Consider the following 21,065-nt stretch of genomic DNA (forward strand, 5'->3'; position numbering starts at 1 on the left):
TTGCTTCGTACCAAATTTCAAGATTCTGAGTTCACGGGAAGCACCCTGTAGGTTTTGATTCCCTTGCAAATGTCGAAAATTTGCGGCATAAACGGCTGTATCTTTTGATTGCGTTGGCTTAGAAGTTTGATTTTTTCACAGCTTCAAGGGACAGTAGACCTGAGTAATTGATATAAATTTCAGCTTCATACCTCCACGCGTTCCTGAGAAAAAGGGTCTTGACAGACGGACGGACGGACAGACGGACAACAAAGTGATCCTATAAGGGTTCCGTTTTTTCCTTTTGAGGTACGGAACCCTAAAAACTATTTATTATTTACTAGATTTTAGGGCAAAAAATATATTGTCATTGAACTTCTGCTCACAATTCGATCTAAAATCTAAATTAAAACAAAATTATAACTTCAAATTAATGTGCCTGTGTATTTTCTATTGCACAGTTAAAGTAGTATTTAAATTGGTAGTATTACAACCCACGCTGGGCTCACATGTAAATTAAAATGCATTTAAATGGGACAGCACTTGGCATCAAAACTTCATAGCTATTAAAAATCTCTTCTAATTTTAATTTCTTACAACTATTCACAAACAAATGGAGCATCTCTTTTGTACTTCTAATAATTATTTATCAAATATATACCTATAATTACCAATTTTAAAATTTATGAAAACACAATCACTTTAAGTACAACAAAATAGCCATTTAACATAAACAAAAACAATACATTGCTCTTTTTAGGATTCAGTACACAAAGGTTAAAAACGGGACCCTATTACTAAGACTTTGATGTCTGTCCGTCTGTCTGTCTGCAGGCTGTAACTCAAGAACGGTAATAGCTAAGGTTGAAATTTTCACAGACTGTGTATTTCTGTTGCTCCTATAGCAACAAATAGTAAAAACAAAATAAATGTAATATTTAAGGGTGGCTCCCATACAAAAAACTTGAATTTTTTAACATTTTTTGCTCGATACCAATAATAACAACAGGTAGCCACCTGAAATATTCATAAATTACTCAGTTTTTTTAATTACTCAGTTTATAATTAATAATCATATTAAAATAAATTAAAAATTAAGGGCCATACAAAAAAAAACACAATTTATGGCCTAATTTTGCTCTATAATGGTATGGAAACCATTCGTGCGCGAGTCCGACTCGCACTTGGCCGATTATTTAGCATTATTGTATTACGAGCTTTTTTGCCCGCGGCTTCGCTCGCGTCAAGAAGTATTATTATATACAAACTTTCATCCCCCTTGGGGTTGGAATTTATCAAAATCCTTTCTTAGCGGATGCCTTCGTCATAACATCTACCTGCATACAAAATTCCAGCCCGATCCGTCCAGTGGTTTGGGCTGTGCGTTAATAGATCACCATGTCAGTCACCTTTGAGTTTTATATATATATTATATAGATTAATAAATAATTCCATTCTAACCACAACTATAATGCATCTGAGTCTAAGACTTAACAAAACCTAGTAACAGGCAGGAATGAATCATACCAGTTATTAGCACTGACTGCAAGTGAAAGTCAGAATCAAAGTGATTACATGTTGATAAATATTATAATTATTTTATTGAAATTGTGGTCATGGCTGTATTATTTGGTTACGGAACCCTAAAAAGCTAGGTTCTATTCCTGGTATAGTTCAACTTTATAAAGTTGAACTATAAACTTGAAAGTTGAACTATATAAAAACGGGACCCTATTACTGAGACTTCAATGTCTGTCTGTCTGTCGTCTGTCCGTCTGTCTGTCCGTCTGTCTGTCCGTCTGTCTGTCTATCCGTCCGTCTGTCTGTCTGTCTGTCCATCTGTCTGTCTATCTCTAGGCTGTAACTCATGAACCGCTATAGCTAGACTTCTGAAATTTACACAGATTATGTATTTCTGGTGCCGCTATAAAAACAAATACTAAAAACAAAATGAAGTTAATATTTAAGGGAGCCCCCCTTAAATATTAACTTCATTTTGTTTTTAGTACAGAAACCATAAAAAAAACTTTATTTTTTTGGTCTTATTGGCTCGTAATCCATAATGGCAACATATAGTATAGACTATAGACACTTGAAATTTTCACAAAATCCTCAATTATATGTGTACTTTAATTTTAAATAATAATATAAAATAAATAATTAACCATATAAAAAACACACTTTTTTCAATATTTTCGCTCTAACGGTATGGAACCCTTAGTGCGCGAGTACGACTCGCACTTGGCCGATTATTTATGAATTGTAAGGACCATGATAGTAAGTGCAGTGTGACCTATTTTTTATTTTAATGTTTTTTTTTTCTGAAATTGTTTATGAATAAAGTTTTCGGCCTAGGCCTCCATCAATCTGTCTCCAGTGCAATAATATTATGTCTATCTAATGTGTAATATATTTTAAAATCAAAATGTATTCACCAACAACTATTTGCTTGCTGGTCCACTTGAAATAAATAATTAAAACTCAGAACTCAGAACTTCATACAAAAATGAACTGAGTAAATGTAAATGTGTTTGTTTATTATGATTATTGAGTACAAAAAGTGTGTGTGACTACACTTTAATAACAATAAATAAATTGTTGTATGTACAAGTATTAAACTTAGCCTTATTTATATTAAGTAAAAGAATAATATGAACTAAACATAATATAATATTGATAAATAATATATGGTTTTCATATTTAGTTTGACTCAAAACTGACTCACAAGCCACAGCTGAGAAACATGTACTAGTAATGAGCATAAAATTTAATAGCATAGAACTAAATCTTATGATACATTTAATATTACTTACAATTTTTTATGCATTTACCGTATTTTCTTCCATGATTCCACTGTGATTTTTAAGAATTTTGTACTTTTCTGCACATTTTAGTTAGACCACTAAATGTCAAACAAATGTCAAAAATCAGGCATACTTGATTTTTAAAAAACTTCATCAGAATCTCAGAACTAGTACAGCAAAAGTCCATAATTTCTTTAATAATTTCTTAGTGAATTATAATAAAATATTATTTCTACATTTGCACCGTTCAGAAATCGAACTCAACAGATAAGTAGTACTGTTTTTATTATGGAGTGTTATCATGCTTTGCGAGATGCCCCAAGATGTTTACAGCTATGATTCATGAACGTCACATTGATAATGGCGGTTAAATTGTATTAAATGAATGGACATGTATCATTTTGATATTTCTTCCATTAATTCCACCCAACAACCTATAACAACATTATTATGCCATTGTAACATTGCAAATTTTTTGTAATAAAATTTGTCATGAAAATCTAACCAATGACAGCTCAAGCAAAGTGGGAAGTCAAATCTTTGCTTAGGGACCTATCAGACAGCGAGCGGTCACGCATTCAAGCATTCTGTGATCACATTCTGCGTTCGAGCGGTCAGTCCCACAGTATAGGAATTCTGACGCGGTCAGAATGCCGCACTGTCTGGGTATCTTTATATAGCATATTACAACACAAAGAATGCAAAACTGACCGCTTGAATGCTTGACCGCTCTCTGTCTGATAGGTCCCTAAGAAATATACTGTCTGTTAAGGCCACCATTGCTAGCAGAATGTTTCGAAAGATAATAAATTATAGCAAATATAGAGTACATATTATGTTAGTGAAGTTAATTTATTCTTACCATGAGCCTTACCAACTTATTCTATTCTGTGGAACTTGCATTTGTCTGGCCAAAACAAGCAATTGAGGAATCTAAGTGTAAAATAATATAGAATATATTTTACACTACATTCCTCAATTCTGCAGATCTGCAGTTGTTATTACAATAATATGTGTAATAATTATTAATTAGGTCACCAAAGTTTAGATATAATATGTAATACTAATTGAAAAAAAATTGAGAAGGCACAGTCTTTTTACTGATAAAAATTACAAGACTGAAAAGTCTTAAATTATTAATTACAATGGCGCTTTTTTGCTACATTTATGCTTTGAGTTAAAAAATGATAGGTACATTGAAAAGACAGTGTAAAACATTATTGCATTACAAAACTGAAAAGGCCTAGAAAAAGATGAAGGTAGGAGGCCCAAAACATAAAAATTGCTATCAAATATGTTGTATTTTTAAATTGGTAAAAGGGTTGTCCTACTATATTAGGATCAACCACTGATTTTGGAGAAGCTTTCAATCTGGCATAAGAAAATGACGATGGTATTAAACAAGAAACAAAATTTCAGTAGCGATATTATGAAAAGAAAACTAGTCATAACAATACTAATGTATTGATACAGTATCAAGAGTATATTATAGCAGATCATGGATTCCTGGAAATCTATTGTTTTCGCGGTCAAATTCGACCACTTGGGAGTTGAAGCATTAAGGTAGAACTGGCATCTTGTCATCATTAGGTTTAGCATGTAAAACTGACACATTCCAGTAATGTTATTGGTGATCCTGTTTATTTGAAATGCAACACTCTTTAGACGGACCATTGCAAATTAAAAAATATTTGTTTGTGTGTTATGTGTACCACATTAACCTGTGTAAAGACAGTGTCTCGAGTGAGTAAGACATTATAGAAATAGATACTTTGATTGAGATCGCTCATTATCATGACTTCGGAGCTGTTTGTAAATATGTTACTACGAACTGTAGCTGTACCTCGGCAGTTTGTAGTTCATACATTGAGAGTGTGACAACCACAGAATATGTTATGAAGTGTCAATTGATTGTGCTATAGCCTACACAGGGGATAGTAAACATGTGATGTACTTACGTGGATGTCCTCTTGTCCTCGTTCTGGCGCTCCTTGTCCTTGCTGTCTCGCTTATTCATAATACTAGTTTGTATGGAGGCACTCGGCCCGCCACGCCAGTCTACTGTGAGGGCCCGCAGCTGCTCGGGGCGTCACCGTACTGCAGTCCATGTCACCACAGCTCGCGACCACTGCACTGCGACCTCGCCATAGCACTACACACACCATCAACACACCACACTATTAGTTCTGCACGCTCTTTACCGAAACCACTGTTTACAATTTTATCTCGACGTTTCAAACACTGCACCCACACACGACATGTTTCGGCGACATGCGACGAATACGCGACTTCTTTTGATCCTTTTCAAACGATCACTCCTCTTTACCGACTGGTGAATGTAATCTGATAAATAATCCGATATATTAGTTGGAGCCACGAAAACCAATTTTTGTCGTTGCTGCACCGATGTTTTTCACAATAAAGATAATGAAAAATAACGAAAACTACTTTGGGGATGCTTAACGATATGTGATGAGTTGATGACTAATTTATTGAGCAAGATAACAGATACTTTATTTAATTTGGTTGTTAGCAAAATGTTAGGGAGGACTTGAAAATCCAACAAATGACAGCTCGGGCAAAGTGGGAAGTCAACGCAAATCTGTCTGTCGGCACAAACCTTTGCTAAAAATTAAAGAAATAATTTTGTAATCCACACGACACTTCACTGAGTAAACGTTAAGCGTAGCTCCCACAATTTTATGTAATTCTTGATTAAATTAACAACGTCGCCGAAACATCAAATGGACATTTCAACTGAATAAAAAGTTTAGGTTTTGTAATGGCCACCAATGGTACACTTTTGTCAATAAACTTACTTTGAAATAATAATTTCGGAATAGTCATATAATGAATGAAATATTGTTTTATTTGTTACTTAAACAAGTATCGAATTATGGTAAAATTTCATTGTTAAAAAATATCAATTGAAAGATAATTCACTAAAATATCGCCATTCGGCGCATGCGCAAACTTGTTTTGCAGAGTTGCCAGTTTCAAAATACATTATTTTTTTAATATTTATTATTTTAGACACAGAAATCTTGCTTTTGTTCATTTTTATTTTTTATACTATGAAGTATGAATTAATGATATTTAGGAATAAAAAGCACGTCAACTTGTTTCACTGTGATCAAAGTTGAAACTGCAACAAATGAATAACCTACTAAGAAACATGGGCAATAAACTATGTTTTCCGATACATTAAGGATGTATCTATGGTCAAATTCCGTAGTACATCCAATTAAATTATGAAAGTACTAAATATGTAAAAAATTGGACACCCAGACACTTATTATTAATTAAAATTATTTTTTATAATAGATTTTTAAAGAACTATTCGATATTTAATTATTATTGAAAAAAAAGTTGTTGTAATTTGACTACCGCAAATGGCGGCCAAGAAAGCTCGGCAAAGCTATAAATGAAGGTAGCGAAAAAAGGAACTAACGCTGCCACATACAAAAACGACACATTTGACAGTTCCTCCTTACCAGCAGCGCCCCCGCCCAAGTTCATATAAAATCTTGTCACACCCTTCGAAGGATAAATTTCATAAATTTCAATTTGAATTATTTCCCTAGAATTACCGGTGAACCCACTTTTTTTTTGGGCTTAAAAAATCGCAAATCGTACAAAGAAATTGATAAGCAGTTTTTAAGTGTTTATCTTTGATACAAAGTTCCCAATTATGACGAATTCTCAAAAATTGTAACACTTCCGGCAAGCACTACGTATGATAAATGGAAATTTTAAAATTAATTATTTCACGTAACTTGTCGGTAAGGTATTGATTTTTTGGTATCAATCGATGCAGGATGCTTTATTCTTTGAATTTACGTCAGAATCTTTGAATTTATAAATGTTATATACATCCTTAATACTTTTTGTAGATTCCTATTATAATATAAGAAACTAAAATTTAAATGAGCAATGTTAGTGTGTTTTAACATTATTGTTCCTTTTTGACATGTAAAATGTTTTTCTTTAGATCCTATTTCTTCGTTTTTATTTTTTTTAACGATTTTTATATTTTGAAACAATTTTTACAATTGGCAACAAGGATTTGATCTTATGTATATTCTGTGGTCCTACTCGATTACACCACAGACTCAAAAAATTACAGATTATAATATTGTAGACCTATTAAAATATTGTAGACCTATTAAAGTCTTTGCATTAACATTGTCATTAGAAAAAAAGTTATTATATTTTAATGGGTCGCTTACACTCTGCCACTGCCGCTGCTCCTCGCCCTGCCGGAAATATTTCCCTGAATATTTCTGTTGTAGTAACGACGCAAGTGAGTGTTTACTGTTTACATTCAGCCGCGTAGGGCAGCGGCAGCGCGGCGGTATGACGAGGGGCAGTGCGAGTGATTATTTACATTCTCGCGCTGCACTGTTCTCTACCCAACAGCCTACCTAGCATACGCCAACGAAATATCTCACTCTCGAGATAATTAAATTTTGACATTATGAGACGAGTAGTTACTCGTCTCATAATGTCAAAATCTCGACATTAACTCGACCAAACTCTATAAAAATGTGTTATTTCGATGATAGAAATGTTTGTCATGCTAGGGTGAATAGAGATGAAGAGACATACCATCAAACATCGAGAAAACATGTAGAGTGAGATAATATCTCGTTGGCGTATGCTAGGTAGGCAGGAGCTGAGTTTAAACGACGCAGATTTCACCAACTAAAATGTACTATAACTGTACAACTGTCCACACGTCGCTTTTTTATGCTCGTCTGTATCGATACAAACGCAAGTTGAACGCTCAGCAAACGCAAGGAAGCCGACACGTTTTAAACTTTTTAACTGCGAAAACGCGGTGAAAACTGAAAACACGCAGCTAAGACGAGCGCATGTCGGTGCGCAAATAATACGTCGTGTGGAAAGGCCCTTACGGGAACTAACGGTATAATAATTACTAGCTGGTGCCCGCGACTTCGTCCGCGTCAGCATAGTAGGTAAATTTGTAGGAAATTTTATAAGCTCGGTGAAATATAAATCATACAACACTCGAAATCTGTATAGATAAGATAGATAGATAATATAGATAAGAAAGCTCATAGCAACGCAAGAAGTGGAGATAGAGACAAAATGTATAGGAATTTGTAGGAAATTTTATGAGCTTTCATTATGTACCGGCAATAACTAACCTGTTAACATTCCCTGGCAGAGGAGGGTGGTAACCCTCCTCTGCCAGGGAATGTTAACAGTCCCCTTTTGTATAGATAGATAATACTTTATCCGTACTAATATTAATTATTATAGTTATCGGAAAGTGTGTCTGTCTGTCTGTTACCTCTTCACGCCTAAACCGCTGGACATATTTTGCTAAACGGCATGTAGACACTTTGGGTCTCGGGAAAGGACATAGGACCCTCGAATCATCCCGCGCAATAATCGAAATTTGGCGCAACGGAGTGGCGGGCGTTCCACTAAATACTATTATAGTAAACTAGATGACACTGGTGATGGGGGTAGAGAGGTAACTGTTGTGTTTCTACAGATAGATAGGGATGGAATGAAACAACCAAACGATGAGTGCTGTTCCACTGATTTATTAAGTTAAAGGTGCCCATACACGGGACAATTTGTCGTTTCGACTTTCGATCGATCGTCAAGAAAATCGTCCAATCGATCTTTTGAACGTAAAATCGTTTGCGATATTGCTATTTGCTACACACGTACAATTGACAAACGTTTCTAAATTCGTAACGATTTATCTCCTCGATGTTAAAATCGAACGACAAATTGTATGTGTGTAGCAATATCGCAAACGATTAAAATGTTGCAACGTTCATGAATGTAAACTGCTGACACAAAGCTCTCACTCAGCAGTTAACCTATTGTACAGTAACTCACAGACAGACAGACACACTTTCGCTTTTATTATTAGTATGGATGAAAGATCGATGCAAGTGCAATAACAAATTTGTTTTTAGGGTTCCGTACCCAAAGGGTAAAAACGGGACCCTATTAATGAAACTTCGAAGTCTGTCCGTCTGTCTCTCCGTCTGTCTGTCTGTCTCCACGCTGTATCTCAAGAACCATTTTAGCTAGACTTCTGAAATTTTCACAGATTGTGTATTTCTATTGCCGCTATAACAACAAATACTAAAAATAAAATAAATGAAGTATGTATGGGGCTCCCATACAATAATCGTAATTTTTTTGGCCTTTCTTGCTCGTAATCAATAATGGCAACTGCTAGGCACTTGAAATTTTCACATCGTCCTTAATTGTATTTGTAATTTAATAATTAATAATAATATTAAAATAAAATAAATATTTAAGGGGGGCTCCCATACAATAAACACAATTTTTGCCTACTTTCGCTCTAAAACGGCACGGAACCCTTCGCGCGCCGATTTTTTTATAAAATTAGGAGGGAAACGAGCAAACGGCTCACACGGATGGAGGAAAGCAACTACCGTTACTGTTGGACACTCGCAACATCAGAAGAGTTAATTGTACAGATGTGTTGCCCGGCCCTTGAAGTTTTCCTGAAAATGTCGAAAGTAAAGGTACAAAAATATTTGTTTTAATTACTAATTAAATACGTTGATTTTGGCCAAACCATGACCCCTGTTACCTCCCTCGAAGGCTCGAATTGCACACGGGTATGACTGCTTAGATATAAGTTTATAGGGCCATTGACCATTGTGTACAGCGGGGCTAAAATGGTCGCTTTGGAGAATCATATAATTAATCATAATATGAATAATTTTTAAACTCCACTTTGCGTGCAATTCATATAGTGATTCACTTAGATTAATGATTGGTCCCGCGAGCGGCGCTCGCGCGCGGAGACCAATTTTTAATCGAAGCGAATCACTTTTAAACTCCACTTTGCGTGCAATAATGCAATTCATATAGTGATTCGCTTACATCAATGATTGGTCTCTCGCGCGGCGCTCACGCGCGGCGACCAATCATTAATCAAAGCGAATCACTATATGAATTGCACGCAAAGTGGAGTTTAAAAATGAAATATATTATGATTCAATATATGATTCTCCATAGCGACCATTTTAGCCCCGCTGTTGTAGCAGACATAATTTCTTTAACAACAATTATTTCATCTTTTACAATCATGTCAATGAACTCTGGCGTTATACTTAGTAACGATAAACTTATCACAATAGGACACCATATCACAATAAACTTCAACCCACTTTACAGATTCACATAGCTACATAAATCTTGTGTTATCTAATAAGTATATAAAAATAAGTCGGGTTTTCCTTCCTGACACTATAACTTCAGAACGCAGGAACCGATTTCCACGGTTTTGCATTCGTTGGAAAGGTCTCGGGCTCCGTGAGGTCTATAGAAAAAAAATATCAGAAAAACCTTCAAGAGGAAAGCAGGAAAATATAGGAAAATCGTTTAATGGCAACACAACGTATGCCAGGACAGCTAGTTATTTATGTAATTAACCAGAAAAGGAGCATTGCAGATCACCTGGTGGCAAGCAACAGCCGCTGCCGATGGACACTCGCTACGTTAATATAAGCTGCGAGCCATACACGCAGGGGTGTAGGTTTGCCTGAACAGGTTTGCCTGACTGAACAGGTCAATTACTGTTCAGGTAAACCGCAGCGTGTATGTTACAGAACTGTGCAGATTTTGCCTCAACTTTGCCTAACAGGCGTAACTGCACAGGTAAACCTGTCAGGTTTACCTGTGCAGTTACGCCTGTTAGGCGTATATGGCCCGCTTTAAAGGAGGAGTTATACCACAAGTTGCTTTACCGTTCCTTAGGTATTCCGTATCACACCTTAATGCTTACGGTTACCTAAATCAAACCGCGAAACACTAAAAAACAGACCAAGTGCGCAAAGTGCGCAGCAAAAATGATCCAAAAATTGTGTTTGAGCCACCCTAAAATTATTTTTAGCTATACTAATTTCATTATTAATAATTATTAAACTTACAAATCCTCAATTACATAATATATAATTGAGGATTAGTAAGTGAAAGTGCTTATCTGTTGCCATTATTGATATCGAGCAAAAAAAAAACGTTTGTTGCATGGGAGCTCCCTTAAAATATTACTTTTATTTGGTTTTCAGTATTTTTCAATCTGTGAAAATTTCAGAAGTCAAGCTATCACGGTCTGTCTGTATGTCTGTTTGACTGTCACTGTGACAGACAGACCGTATGGAGCCGACCTATTTGCGCCAATCCGTGTCTTGTCCACTTTATAATGTTATTAAGTACAAGTGTCCTCAGGCACACTGTGTTTGCTAGTCAAGAAGAGGTTGGTCAACATTTTTTTTTAATGAAATAAACGAGCAAACGGGTCATCTGATGGAAAGCAACTTCCGTCGCCCATGGACACTTGCAGCATCAGAAGACTTGCAGGTGCGTTGCCGGCCTTTTAAGAGGGAATAGGGTAATAGGGGAGGGTAGGGATGGGAAGGGAAGGGAAGGGAATAGGGGAGGGTAGGGAAGGGAATAGGGTAGGGGATTGGGCCTCAGGTAAACTCACTCACACTCGGCGAAACACAGCGCAAGCGCTGTTTCACGCCGGTTTTGTGTGAGAACGTGGTATTTCTCCGGTCGAGCCGGCCCATTCGCGCCGAAGCATGGCTCTCCCACGTAAGAACAAGGTAACATTTTCTTGAGATTTGAGAAAAGATAAATTACGCAGTAGGCATTTTATACCCATTTATTTAGGTGATAAGTAATTGGCATATTTTTATAAGGCTGATTATCGATATGCATGCATTTTGATCGTCTTTATTGCACACTATAATCAGTGGCGGCGTAAGGCGTAGGCAATGTGGGCAACCGCCTACGGCCTCGCCATCCAACGGGCCTCGCGCCCCTAGGGCGACAAGGATTCTTTTAGGATTTGCGAGTTTTGATACTCAATTTTTTATAAATAAAAATTTTAGTAGCAAACAATTCTTTCTCTCAACATAACCCGTCCCCTTGCGTCATCCATCAGGGGGTCTCGCAAGATGTATCTTGCTTGCGTACATGAAACTTAGGTCTTGCCCCGCCACTGACTATTATTCAACTACTTATCTCGTTTTAAAATAATGCGATTGGAGCACTCATTAATCATTACCCAGTCGTGACATGAGGCATAATTTTAACGATAAGGAAATGTTATAATATTATTTATTTTCTGAATACGTATTAAATTTTGAAGATATTTAAATTCATATTTCATAGCATCTACTGAATATTTCCACGTGATTTTAACGAACGTTACAACTACTGTGTTGAGATATATTATAGTTTTTCCGAATCATGACAAAGGTAAGTCATAAGTTAAATATTTTACTTTCAATACTGTATACAATTATTATTATAACTAACGGCCAACGGCTTTTAATGAGACAATCTTGTGTATTTAATATTTAAATTCAATAGGCTAGGTAAAAATATTTATCTTGTTTAATGTTTTTCTACCAGTGAAACAAATGCGCGACGCATTTGTTTTTTTTTTTTTGGGTTTTTGTTTTTTTTTTGGGGTTAAGTACTTATTTTAAAGAGTACCTATAAATGTGAATATTGTTAGTACTATGTTTAATTTACTCACCTTTCTTTAGACCATGTCTTCTGATGATTACGAGCAGGTTGCCAAAGAAATGCGAGCGTGGCTCAATTCACAACCGCATCTACCTCAAGATGTCTGTAAGTATTGCCATTAGTTAATCATTGATCATCATAGAAAAAAATTAACTTTTAATCACGTTAGTCATCGTAATAAGATTTTATAAAGGAACATACTCAAACTACCTACATGTAGCCCTCTAGTGTTTTTAAAGTACCTACTACGATTTAGACCAACCCAACTCACAGAATGGCATTGAATTTTCAGCTTTATGTGGATTGTGGTGTTACTTTATTTAGGAGTTAATTTACTAACAAGCGAACAACTAGTTGACGACGAGTCGCCAACTAGTTGTTCGCTTCACGCTTGTTAGTAAATTATTTAATTTTAGAGATTTTATAGAGACTTAAGGTGATCGCACATTTATCAGCACGCACGCGCCGTACGCGTCGCATTATAGAATTCGTTGTATGAAAGGATGTGAATCCTCACACATTCGTCCGCACTGTACGCGCCACATTTCATGTACAATGCGGATTGCGGACTGCGGTGCGTTAAGCGCGTACGGCGCGTACGGCGCTGAGAAAGTATGTGCGATCAGCTTTAACTAGTACTAGATGACGTCCGCAGCTTTTGCGTTGCTTTAGCGTTGCGCCAAAATTCGTTTATCGCGCGGGAACCGTACATTTTTCCGGGATAAAAAGTATCTTATGTCCTTTCCTGGGACTCCTCCATATCAAATTTCAGAAAAAACGGTCCAGCGGTTTGGGCGTGAAGAGGTAACAGATAGAAAGACAGACAGACACACTTTCGTATTTATAATATTAAGTATGGGTAAACTGAACAAAACATATTTCAGCGGACGGCATGTTGTGCCGCTTCGCTCACAGCTGCTATTACGACATGGAGGGTGCGAAAAGCGCAGCAGATACTTACTTCACTCTCAGACGCGACTACCCTCAGTTATTCACTGACAGAGATCCTGACTCACCTCACATGAAGAAGTTTATAAGTGCCGTGTAGGTATACTTTCACACTTTAAATATTTTTTTCATACTTAAGTTGATCTTTGTTGCTCTTTACTTGCTTGCCCTCTCTATATTATTATAAGTCATGACATGGTCATGACCAGTTTTAGTGGTTTAATTGGGTTTTTGAATTTTTTTTTTGTGATAAATGGAAAGATCATATATAAGTTTTATAACAAAACTATTTTCTTTTTTTTTGCAATAATTAAAAGTTATTTCAAAATAAAAATTAAATTTTAAATTCAGTACCGAAGATCCGCCGACAGCTCCCGAATAAACCCGAGCGCGTGTGACGTCACAATGTTAGTTTTTGCTCATTGTAGCATACAGAGATATAATAATTAGTACAGTGTTTTGAGTTTTTATCTAGTAAATTCTGTTGGCATTGTTAAATAATCAAAAATGTCAAAACTCAAAAGTTTTTCGTCTTGTGGAACATTTAAATGTTCCACAAGACGAAAAACGTCGAAAGAAATGGTTTCAAGCAGTGCACCGAGATTATTCAAAAACAAAATCAATTTTTTTTTGTTGTGAAGATCATTTCGATGTAAGTATTCATAATAATATTACTTAATAATATTATTACATAATATTATAACTTTTCTTAATTTTTCATTGATAGTTAGAGTAACTGAGTAACTTTTACTCCGAACTCGGTGTTCTGGACACACACGTCCTTTTAAAACACAAATACCATTCTTACGATTAAGTTGAACATAACCTATAGCTTTATCACCGTAACTCTCACGTGATGCTCTACAATTAATCAAATAATTATTAATTATATTTAATAGAGAATAAATACTTATTTTCATTTAGAATAGTATTTTTTAACAGACTTACCTTGATGCCTTAGCACCTCGAACTTCAGCAGAATTAAACCGAACGTCATTTTTTAAAAAATTAGTGATCATAAATATATCAACATCAGGAATATTATCCGATTTTGCTTTTATAAATCCTTTATCACACATAGTTAGTCGAAATAAACTTTTCAAATCGTTTTTCACTAATAAATTTGAGATATTTTTATCAAATCAAAGATAATAGCCATAAACACTGTACTATCATGAAATTGCTTTAACATTATGACGTCACAAGTATGGCGACCACGCCGCGCGCGTTTACAGTCACGTCATTTTTATTTGAATTTTATCAATTTTTAATTGTTTATAATTAATTTAAAAAAATTTTTTTTCAAGTTTTTTGCATTAAAAATCAATATAATTAATAATAAAGTTTTAAAATACATAAAAAAAATCAATACTTACTTTTTTTTTTCAAAATCCCAATTATAATGATTCCAAACTATTTAATATCCTATCAGAGAAATTGCTAAGTAGATGGCGGACCTTCGTAATTTGGTCAGGTTTTGTCAAGTCCAGCCGTCATATCACGAGTCAGATCACTAAATTTGGCTTGGCACAACTCTGCCAAGCAACGTAAGTCCGCGATCTGTTTGGGACCGATCATACACAGAGTGGTTAAGCGGTCAGTTTTGTGTACTTTGTGTTGTATTACGTTGTATAGAGATACTCATACAGGGGGCGTTTTGACCGCGTCAGATTTCCTTCTGTGTGACTACTGACTGACCGCTCGAACGCAGAACACTTGAAGGCTGAAGCCGTGACTGATGCTTTCTGTCTAGTGTCTGATAGGTTGCTATGGATCAAAGTTTCTAACAGTACCTAACGTTACTTTTTATTTTCTTTCAGTAATCTAGCCCACCTGGAACTTTCTGAACGAAGAAAACTTTGGATATGGCAATTGAACGATCCCAATTTAGAGCATTACGAGTTAACTTTGGACGCCAAATTCCATCTCCTAGTCAACGACTGCTGGTTTCTCGCCAATGAGGAAAGATTTTATGAAAGCGATATATATATGTTGGTAGATTTTAAAGATATTGTCAGTATCAAAGTGTTCACGAAACTGAATATGCTGGCGGCGAGGGTTCTGTCAAAGTACCAACGGGTAAGTAATTATTGTAGTTTTTGGTAGAGGGATGAATGAAGTCGGCCGTTCTTCATATTCGTTACTCCAAATAAGTTCATGACAGGTCAATGCAAGAGATGATGAATATGTATAACTCCAATCAATAATTATTTAAATACTAGCTGTTGCCCGCGACTTCGTCCGCGTTAGCATAGTAGATCACATCCCAAGTATTATTTATTGTACAAAAATATTCAATATACAGAATTGACTTTCCTACGATTTTATTATATATAGATGTTTCGCGCGGCTTCGCTTGCGTAATTTAGGAATTTCACGCAACCGTACATTTTGCAGCAAAAAATAGCCTATATCCCTTCACGTGGTCTATTCTTCATGTTTGCCAAATAACATAAAAATTGCTCCAGTAGTTCATAAGATAATAAGCAATTCTATTATTATATTCATCTATTTCGTCGCTCTTATTAGTCTTAGCGTGATACAATATAGCCTATAGCCTTTATCGACAAATGGGCTATGTAACACTAAAATAATTTTTCAAATCGGACCAGTAGTTCCGGAGATTAGCGCGTTCAAATAAGCCCATTCAAATAATTTCTCCCCGTTTTTTCCACATTTTCCTCTAATTCTTCGCTCCTATTATATTTAGCGTAATAAAATATAGCCTATAACCTTCCTTGATAAATGGGCTATCCAACAGTAAAAGATTTTTTTAAATCGGACCAGTAGTTCCTGAGATTAGCGCGTTCAAACAAACTAACAAAGAAACAAACAAACAAACAAACTCTTCCCAATTATAATATTAGTATAGATTTTTATAGCTTTTATCGCGGGATTTGAGCGGCGACCAAATCAAGAAATTCCGTGACGAAAAAAACCTTCCATTCTATTCCGCGCCGTTATTAATTGAGCCTTATAAGCCTTAAGGCTAAAATCTCCAAATTTCAGGAAGCAGTGCCAGTTCGTCTGAAACAGCTGCACATAGTAAACGCCTCGTTCGTAGCGAGGAAAGCCTTTGCGTTAGTCAAGAAGTTTTTTAGCAAAGATGTTAATGACATGGTAAGAAAGCCTTTCACATTTACCTCAAAAATAACAACAACAACACAGAATATATTATATTAGTGGTACCAAACTATAGCTAAGAATAAATATTAAAGCAATCTGATAAAATATTATATAATCTACAATTTGAGAGCAGAGCCATGGTTCGGCACGAATGGGCCGGCTTGACCGGAGAAATACCACGATCTCACAGAAAACCGGCGTGAAACAGCGCTTGCGCTGTGTTTCGCCGAGTGAGTGAGTTTACCGGAGGCCCAATCCCCTACCCTATTCCCTTCCCTACCCTCCCCTATTCACTTCCCTTCCCATTCCTACCCTCCCCTATTACCCTATTCCCTTTTAAAAGGCCGGCAACGGCCTGCAGCTCTCCTGATGCTGCGAGTGTCCATGGGCGACGGAAGTTGCTTTCCATCAGGTGACCCGTTTGCTCGTTTGCCCCCTTAATTAAAAAAAAATGACCAAAATATACGTGATAACTATGTTTATTAGACGAGATATAGTTAACTAAGTAAGTACATATGGTTTGTCATTGACCGATAAGCCATACGTTAAAAAAGTCACTAGGCAGACAAGGACTACACTTTGAATAACTAAGGTTGGGTTGCAACAACTAACGTTAACTATAACTGTAACTTTAACTCATAAAGTTAATATACCTAGCGGAATAGAGAAACGAAGGCCTGAGCAAGAGAGATGTTAGGTACTATCAGTAACACTGCGTGGTAAAAAGAGACGTGTGATACATGACAGCAGCACTTTTTTTTTGACGTCCAGTCGGCACGTGCCGCACGTTGACAATTTAATGTCATAGAAATCATGTTCAATTACGCTTGTGTAAGTATACGTACACATATTTTTACACACAGATGAAACCAATTTCGGTTTTGTTTGACAGCTCGAGATTGTTGCTCTATTCCGCTAGGTATATTAGCTTTATGCTTTAACTACAATGCAAAATATCAAATCTTTGGTTAAAATTAAAAATGGATGACATCAAAACGCCATATTTAACCATAACCATAGAGCTCGACAAGGTTTTAAATGCACGTGGCGAAAAAAGTAACTAACGCTCTCATCATACGAAAACGCCATTTTGACAGTTCTCCTTTACCAGCAGCGCCCCCGCCCACGTTCATTATTAACCTTGTTGGATCAGCTGTAATCTGTCAATTTCTCCGGTCAAAGCTAAGGTTTTATTATTTTTTTATTATTAATTTAGTCTAACTATAAGTAACCATAACTTTAACTTTTACCACGCCTCAGCTCTGGTGCAACCCAACCTAAAACGTACATAGTATCAACAATTTTAATTCAGGGTTAGATTATTTATTGCAATCGTGCCTTTTAATCGTAAAATAGATAAAATGTCACGTTTTATTAACACCAGTACCGAATTTATATTTTTTATGAGAGCAGGCCACTTTATTTCTACCACCCTGTGTACGAAATCTGCAGGGCCTTAGGCCCGTAGGAGCCTGTAGGCTCTGTAGGACGCTGCCGCCCCCAGGCCGTGACCTATACGGACTATTTATGAATCCGGGGTATATTTACACGTTGCAGATACATTTCCATGAGGCGAACTCCACGACACTACATAATTTCTTCAATGAGGACGAACTACCCTCAGACTACGGCGGTACCCGACCTTCTATGAAAACCTTCATGGTCGAAACTATGAAACTGATAAACGATAAACGGTACGACAAAAATACAAATTAAAACTTGTGACTTATTATTAAAACTTTTTAATCGGGACTTAACGCGACTTATTCAAGTAGTAATGCTACTACGAGTACATACTTTTCTCGAGGACGAAAAAAAAATTGTGCCTTATTAGTTTAGTTTACTGCTAGTATTGTCTTTAATAATTAACTATCTTTTATATAATAATATCGCAAAGGACGTAAAAAAATTATTATTGTTACTCATATAAGTAACTTAAATAATTTTTTACACAAGGCAATTATTCCGATTGAACGCGCCCGCCTTCAATCCTTTTGTCGATTATGTTGTTCAATAATATATTGCTCAATAATATTGTGAAATATTTAAAAACATTTTTTTTTTGTAATTTTCAGAGACACAGTGCTGCGGAAAGACTTTTGGGTTGTGAATAATAATTAATTAATTAGAATAAAAACACTAACCTCCGTACTAAGAGACATTTAATTATGATTAACCTTCAATTTAATGAAGAGTTTGACAGATAATGTATGGGGCTTATGTCAAAATTTTGAATTAATTACATTTAAGTAAATAATGTTCCACTCTGAGTGCGGCAGTAAGACGTTTACGTTTACGAAAATAGTTAAACGACAGCATGCAATGTTAGTTTAATGATTATATGCCATGGATTGTAAATAGTGTTCGAACTTTGAATAAAGTATAATAATAAGATGAAGTTTTTGTTAATTATCATAGCGGCTAATGACAGTACAAGTAAAACACTAATTTCAGTACAATCGCAACGACGATGACTGTTGAAATGTCAGAAATGGATGGTTGGAGTTTGGACGTACTGTATGTGTTACACCCAGCGACCACATAGCCTCTAGACGCCTAATGCAAGGCGAATACTTTCAGACAATATGTAAGACTTATAGGTCTTACTTTAGATAATGACAGCGAAATCTGTCTTAGTATCGACCACATCCGTGACCCGTGTACATCTCGTGCGTTTCATACAAAATATTTTTTTTACTGTCAAGAATCAATTTATTCAGAGCTCAAATTACACTGGACTGAATCCATGACGAAAGCATTTGACATAAGTCATATCCCTTTCTATCAAATACAAATTAGTAATGCTTATCCTTTCTTCCGTTATCGTCACGCGTCACTAGTGATGTGATACCAACTATCTTTCAGAGGTATATATTTTTTTTATCGAAAATCGAAACAAAGCGTGATATTATGCTCAAGTCATTTTGAGTTGGACTGTTGTTAAACAACTGATTAATGATTATAATTTATAGCAATAAAAATTGTCGACGATTACTGAGCTCTGCAGTACCAACACTGTTTTTGCCAAATTTGGTAAGAGAAATATGGATAAACCATCCATCTACTACCAGGGCCTCCGTAAGGGCTTCTGGCACCTGTGTGCAAAAAAAGGATTTTGGCGCCCCTTAGGCAAATTTTTCGGTCCTTGGTTTTGGCGCCCCTAAAAATGGCGATTTGGCGCCCCTAGAGGATGGCGCCCGTGTGCATTGCACACATTGTACATATTATGGTAGCGAGGGCCCTGTCTACTACTACTATCTACCCATCACAAAGCGTAGTTTTTTGTCGGCGTTGCGAAGTAATCATGAAATCTTATCTAACTTATCTTGAAAGCGTAAAGAAAGTAACCAAGTAAAGATTTTTAGTCACTAAAACTTGAAGCAGTTTTATTGGCGAACAACTATTTTTAGAAATAAATTTCCATCAATTTCATTGTGACTTAGAAATCATGTGGCGGAATTAGCAAGTCAAATAATCTATACTAATCTATACATCTGTACATCTATACATATAAATAAAATTGGAGTGTCTGTTTGTAATATTGAAAGAACCGTTTTTTACTACATGCATATGAATGTATATACGCTACATACACCAAAACAACATTTTTTGCAATTTTTGTCTGTATGTCTGTTTGTTCCGGCTAATCTCCGAAATGGCTGGAGCAATTTTGACGGGACTTTTTTTGGCAGATAGCTGATGTAGTAAGGAATAATTTAGGCTACTTTTTAACCGACTTCCGAAAAGGAGGATGATATATTTTACTATTTTTTGTATTTGTTCTCGGACAACTATGCCATTTGTGGACCGATTTTCAAATTTTTTTTGTTGTTGTATAAGGTGAAGCCCGATTTCGGTAACATGATCACAAAAGTGGTGATCTGATGATGTGATCCATGAGAAATCGACGGGACTCCTTGAAATTCATACAGAAACATAACTAAAGTTATGCGGACGAAGTCGCGGGCAACAGGTAGTAATAAATATAAAGCTGAAGTGTTTGTCTGTTGTTTGAACGCGCTGATCTCAGAAACTACTGGACCGATTTGATTTTTTTTTCAGTATTAATCAAGGAAGGCTTTATTATAATATATCCTATGTAGCCTATAATATATTATCACGCTAAGACCAATAGGAGCGGAGCACCAATGAAGAATGTTTCAAAATCGGGTGATTTTTCCTATTGTGCTGCGTAAACGATAAAAGTTTCGCAAAAATCATATAATATCACATAATTTTTGCCCTTTGAAAGTTTAAAAAAAGTATATGTAATTTGTAAAAAAATATATTTTTAAATATAGCTGGTAAATATAGGTACTTTTTTAATATAATCCGAAGACGTTTTTGTATATCTAAAGAAGCTTGCCACAATTATTAATAACCTTTTTTATGCTAAACAAAGGTTGGCAGCTTTTATTTGCACATCTGTTTTATTGTTTACGTTGTAAGAAGTGTAACAAGGAGAGAAACAATATAAGCTGGCTTATATTGTTTATTTATATTAGGTCGTATTAAGACGCGGATTTTGGGCGCTTAACAGACGAGAGGAAGTCTTTTCTTCATTCTATACTTTAAAATAAAAAATAAATATTATGTACTGGTTTTTTTTATTTCTTTTGACAAGCGCTTCTCGTACTTCCCATC

At 35.7% G+C, this 21,065-nt stretch overlaps 2 protein-coding genes across 25 annotated transcripts in view; one reads left to right on the forward strand and one right to left on the reverse strand.

Moving 5' to 3' along the window:
- The window catches only part of LOC121734284 (casein kinase I), a 66,529-nt gene extending 60,771 nt beyond the window's left edge, over positions 1–5,758 (reverse strand). For 19 of the 24 annotated variants that reach the window (XM_042124796.1, XM_042124804.1, XM_042124801.1 and 16 more), the window contains exon 1: positions 4,742–5,596. In XM_042124796.1, coding sequence (XP_041980730.1) covers positions 4,742–4,800 — 59 coding nt within the window. In that variant the 5' untranslated portion in view covers positions 4,801–5,596. The other 5 variants (XM_042124786.1, XM_042124785.1, XM_042124783.1 and 2 more) reach the window with 5 other exon arrangements.
- Positions 5,759–11,956: 6,198 nt separating this feature from the next.
- LOC121734462 (retinaldehyde-binding protein 1-like) lies at positions 11,957–18,137 on the forward strand. Its single transcript, XM_042125075.1, has 6 exons — positions 11,957–12,074; positions 12,368–12,452; positions 13,232–13,391; positions 15,116–15,374; positions 16,305–16,415; positions 17,979–18,137. Exons 1-6 carry the CDS (start codon positions 12,066–12,068, stop codon positions 18,135–18,137), a joined length of 783 nt encoding a protein of 260 aa, XP_041981009.1. The 5' UTR covers positions 11,957–12,065.
- Positions 18,138–21,065: the final 2,928 nt, after the last annotated feature.

The sequence above is a fragment of the Aricia agestis genome, chromosome 15 (assembly GCF_905147365.1).
Source record: "Aricia agestis chromosome 15, ilAriAges1.1, whole genome shotgun sequence".
Classification (NCBI taxonomy): domain Eukaryota; kingdom Metazoa; phylum Arthropoda; class Insecta; order Lepidoptera; family Lycaenidae; genus Aricia; species Aricia agestis.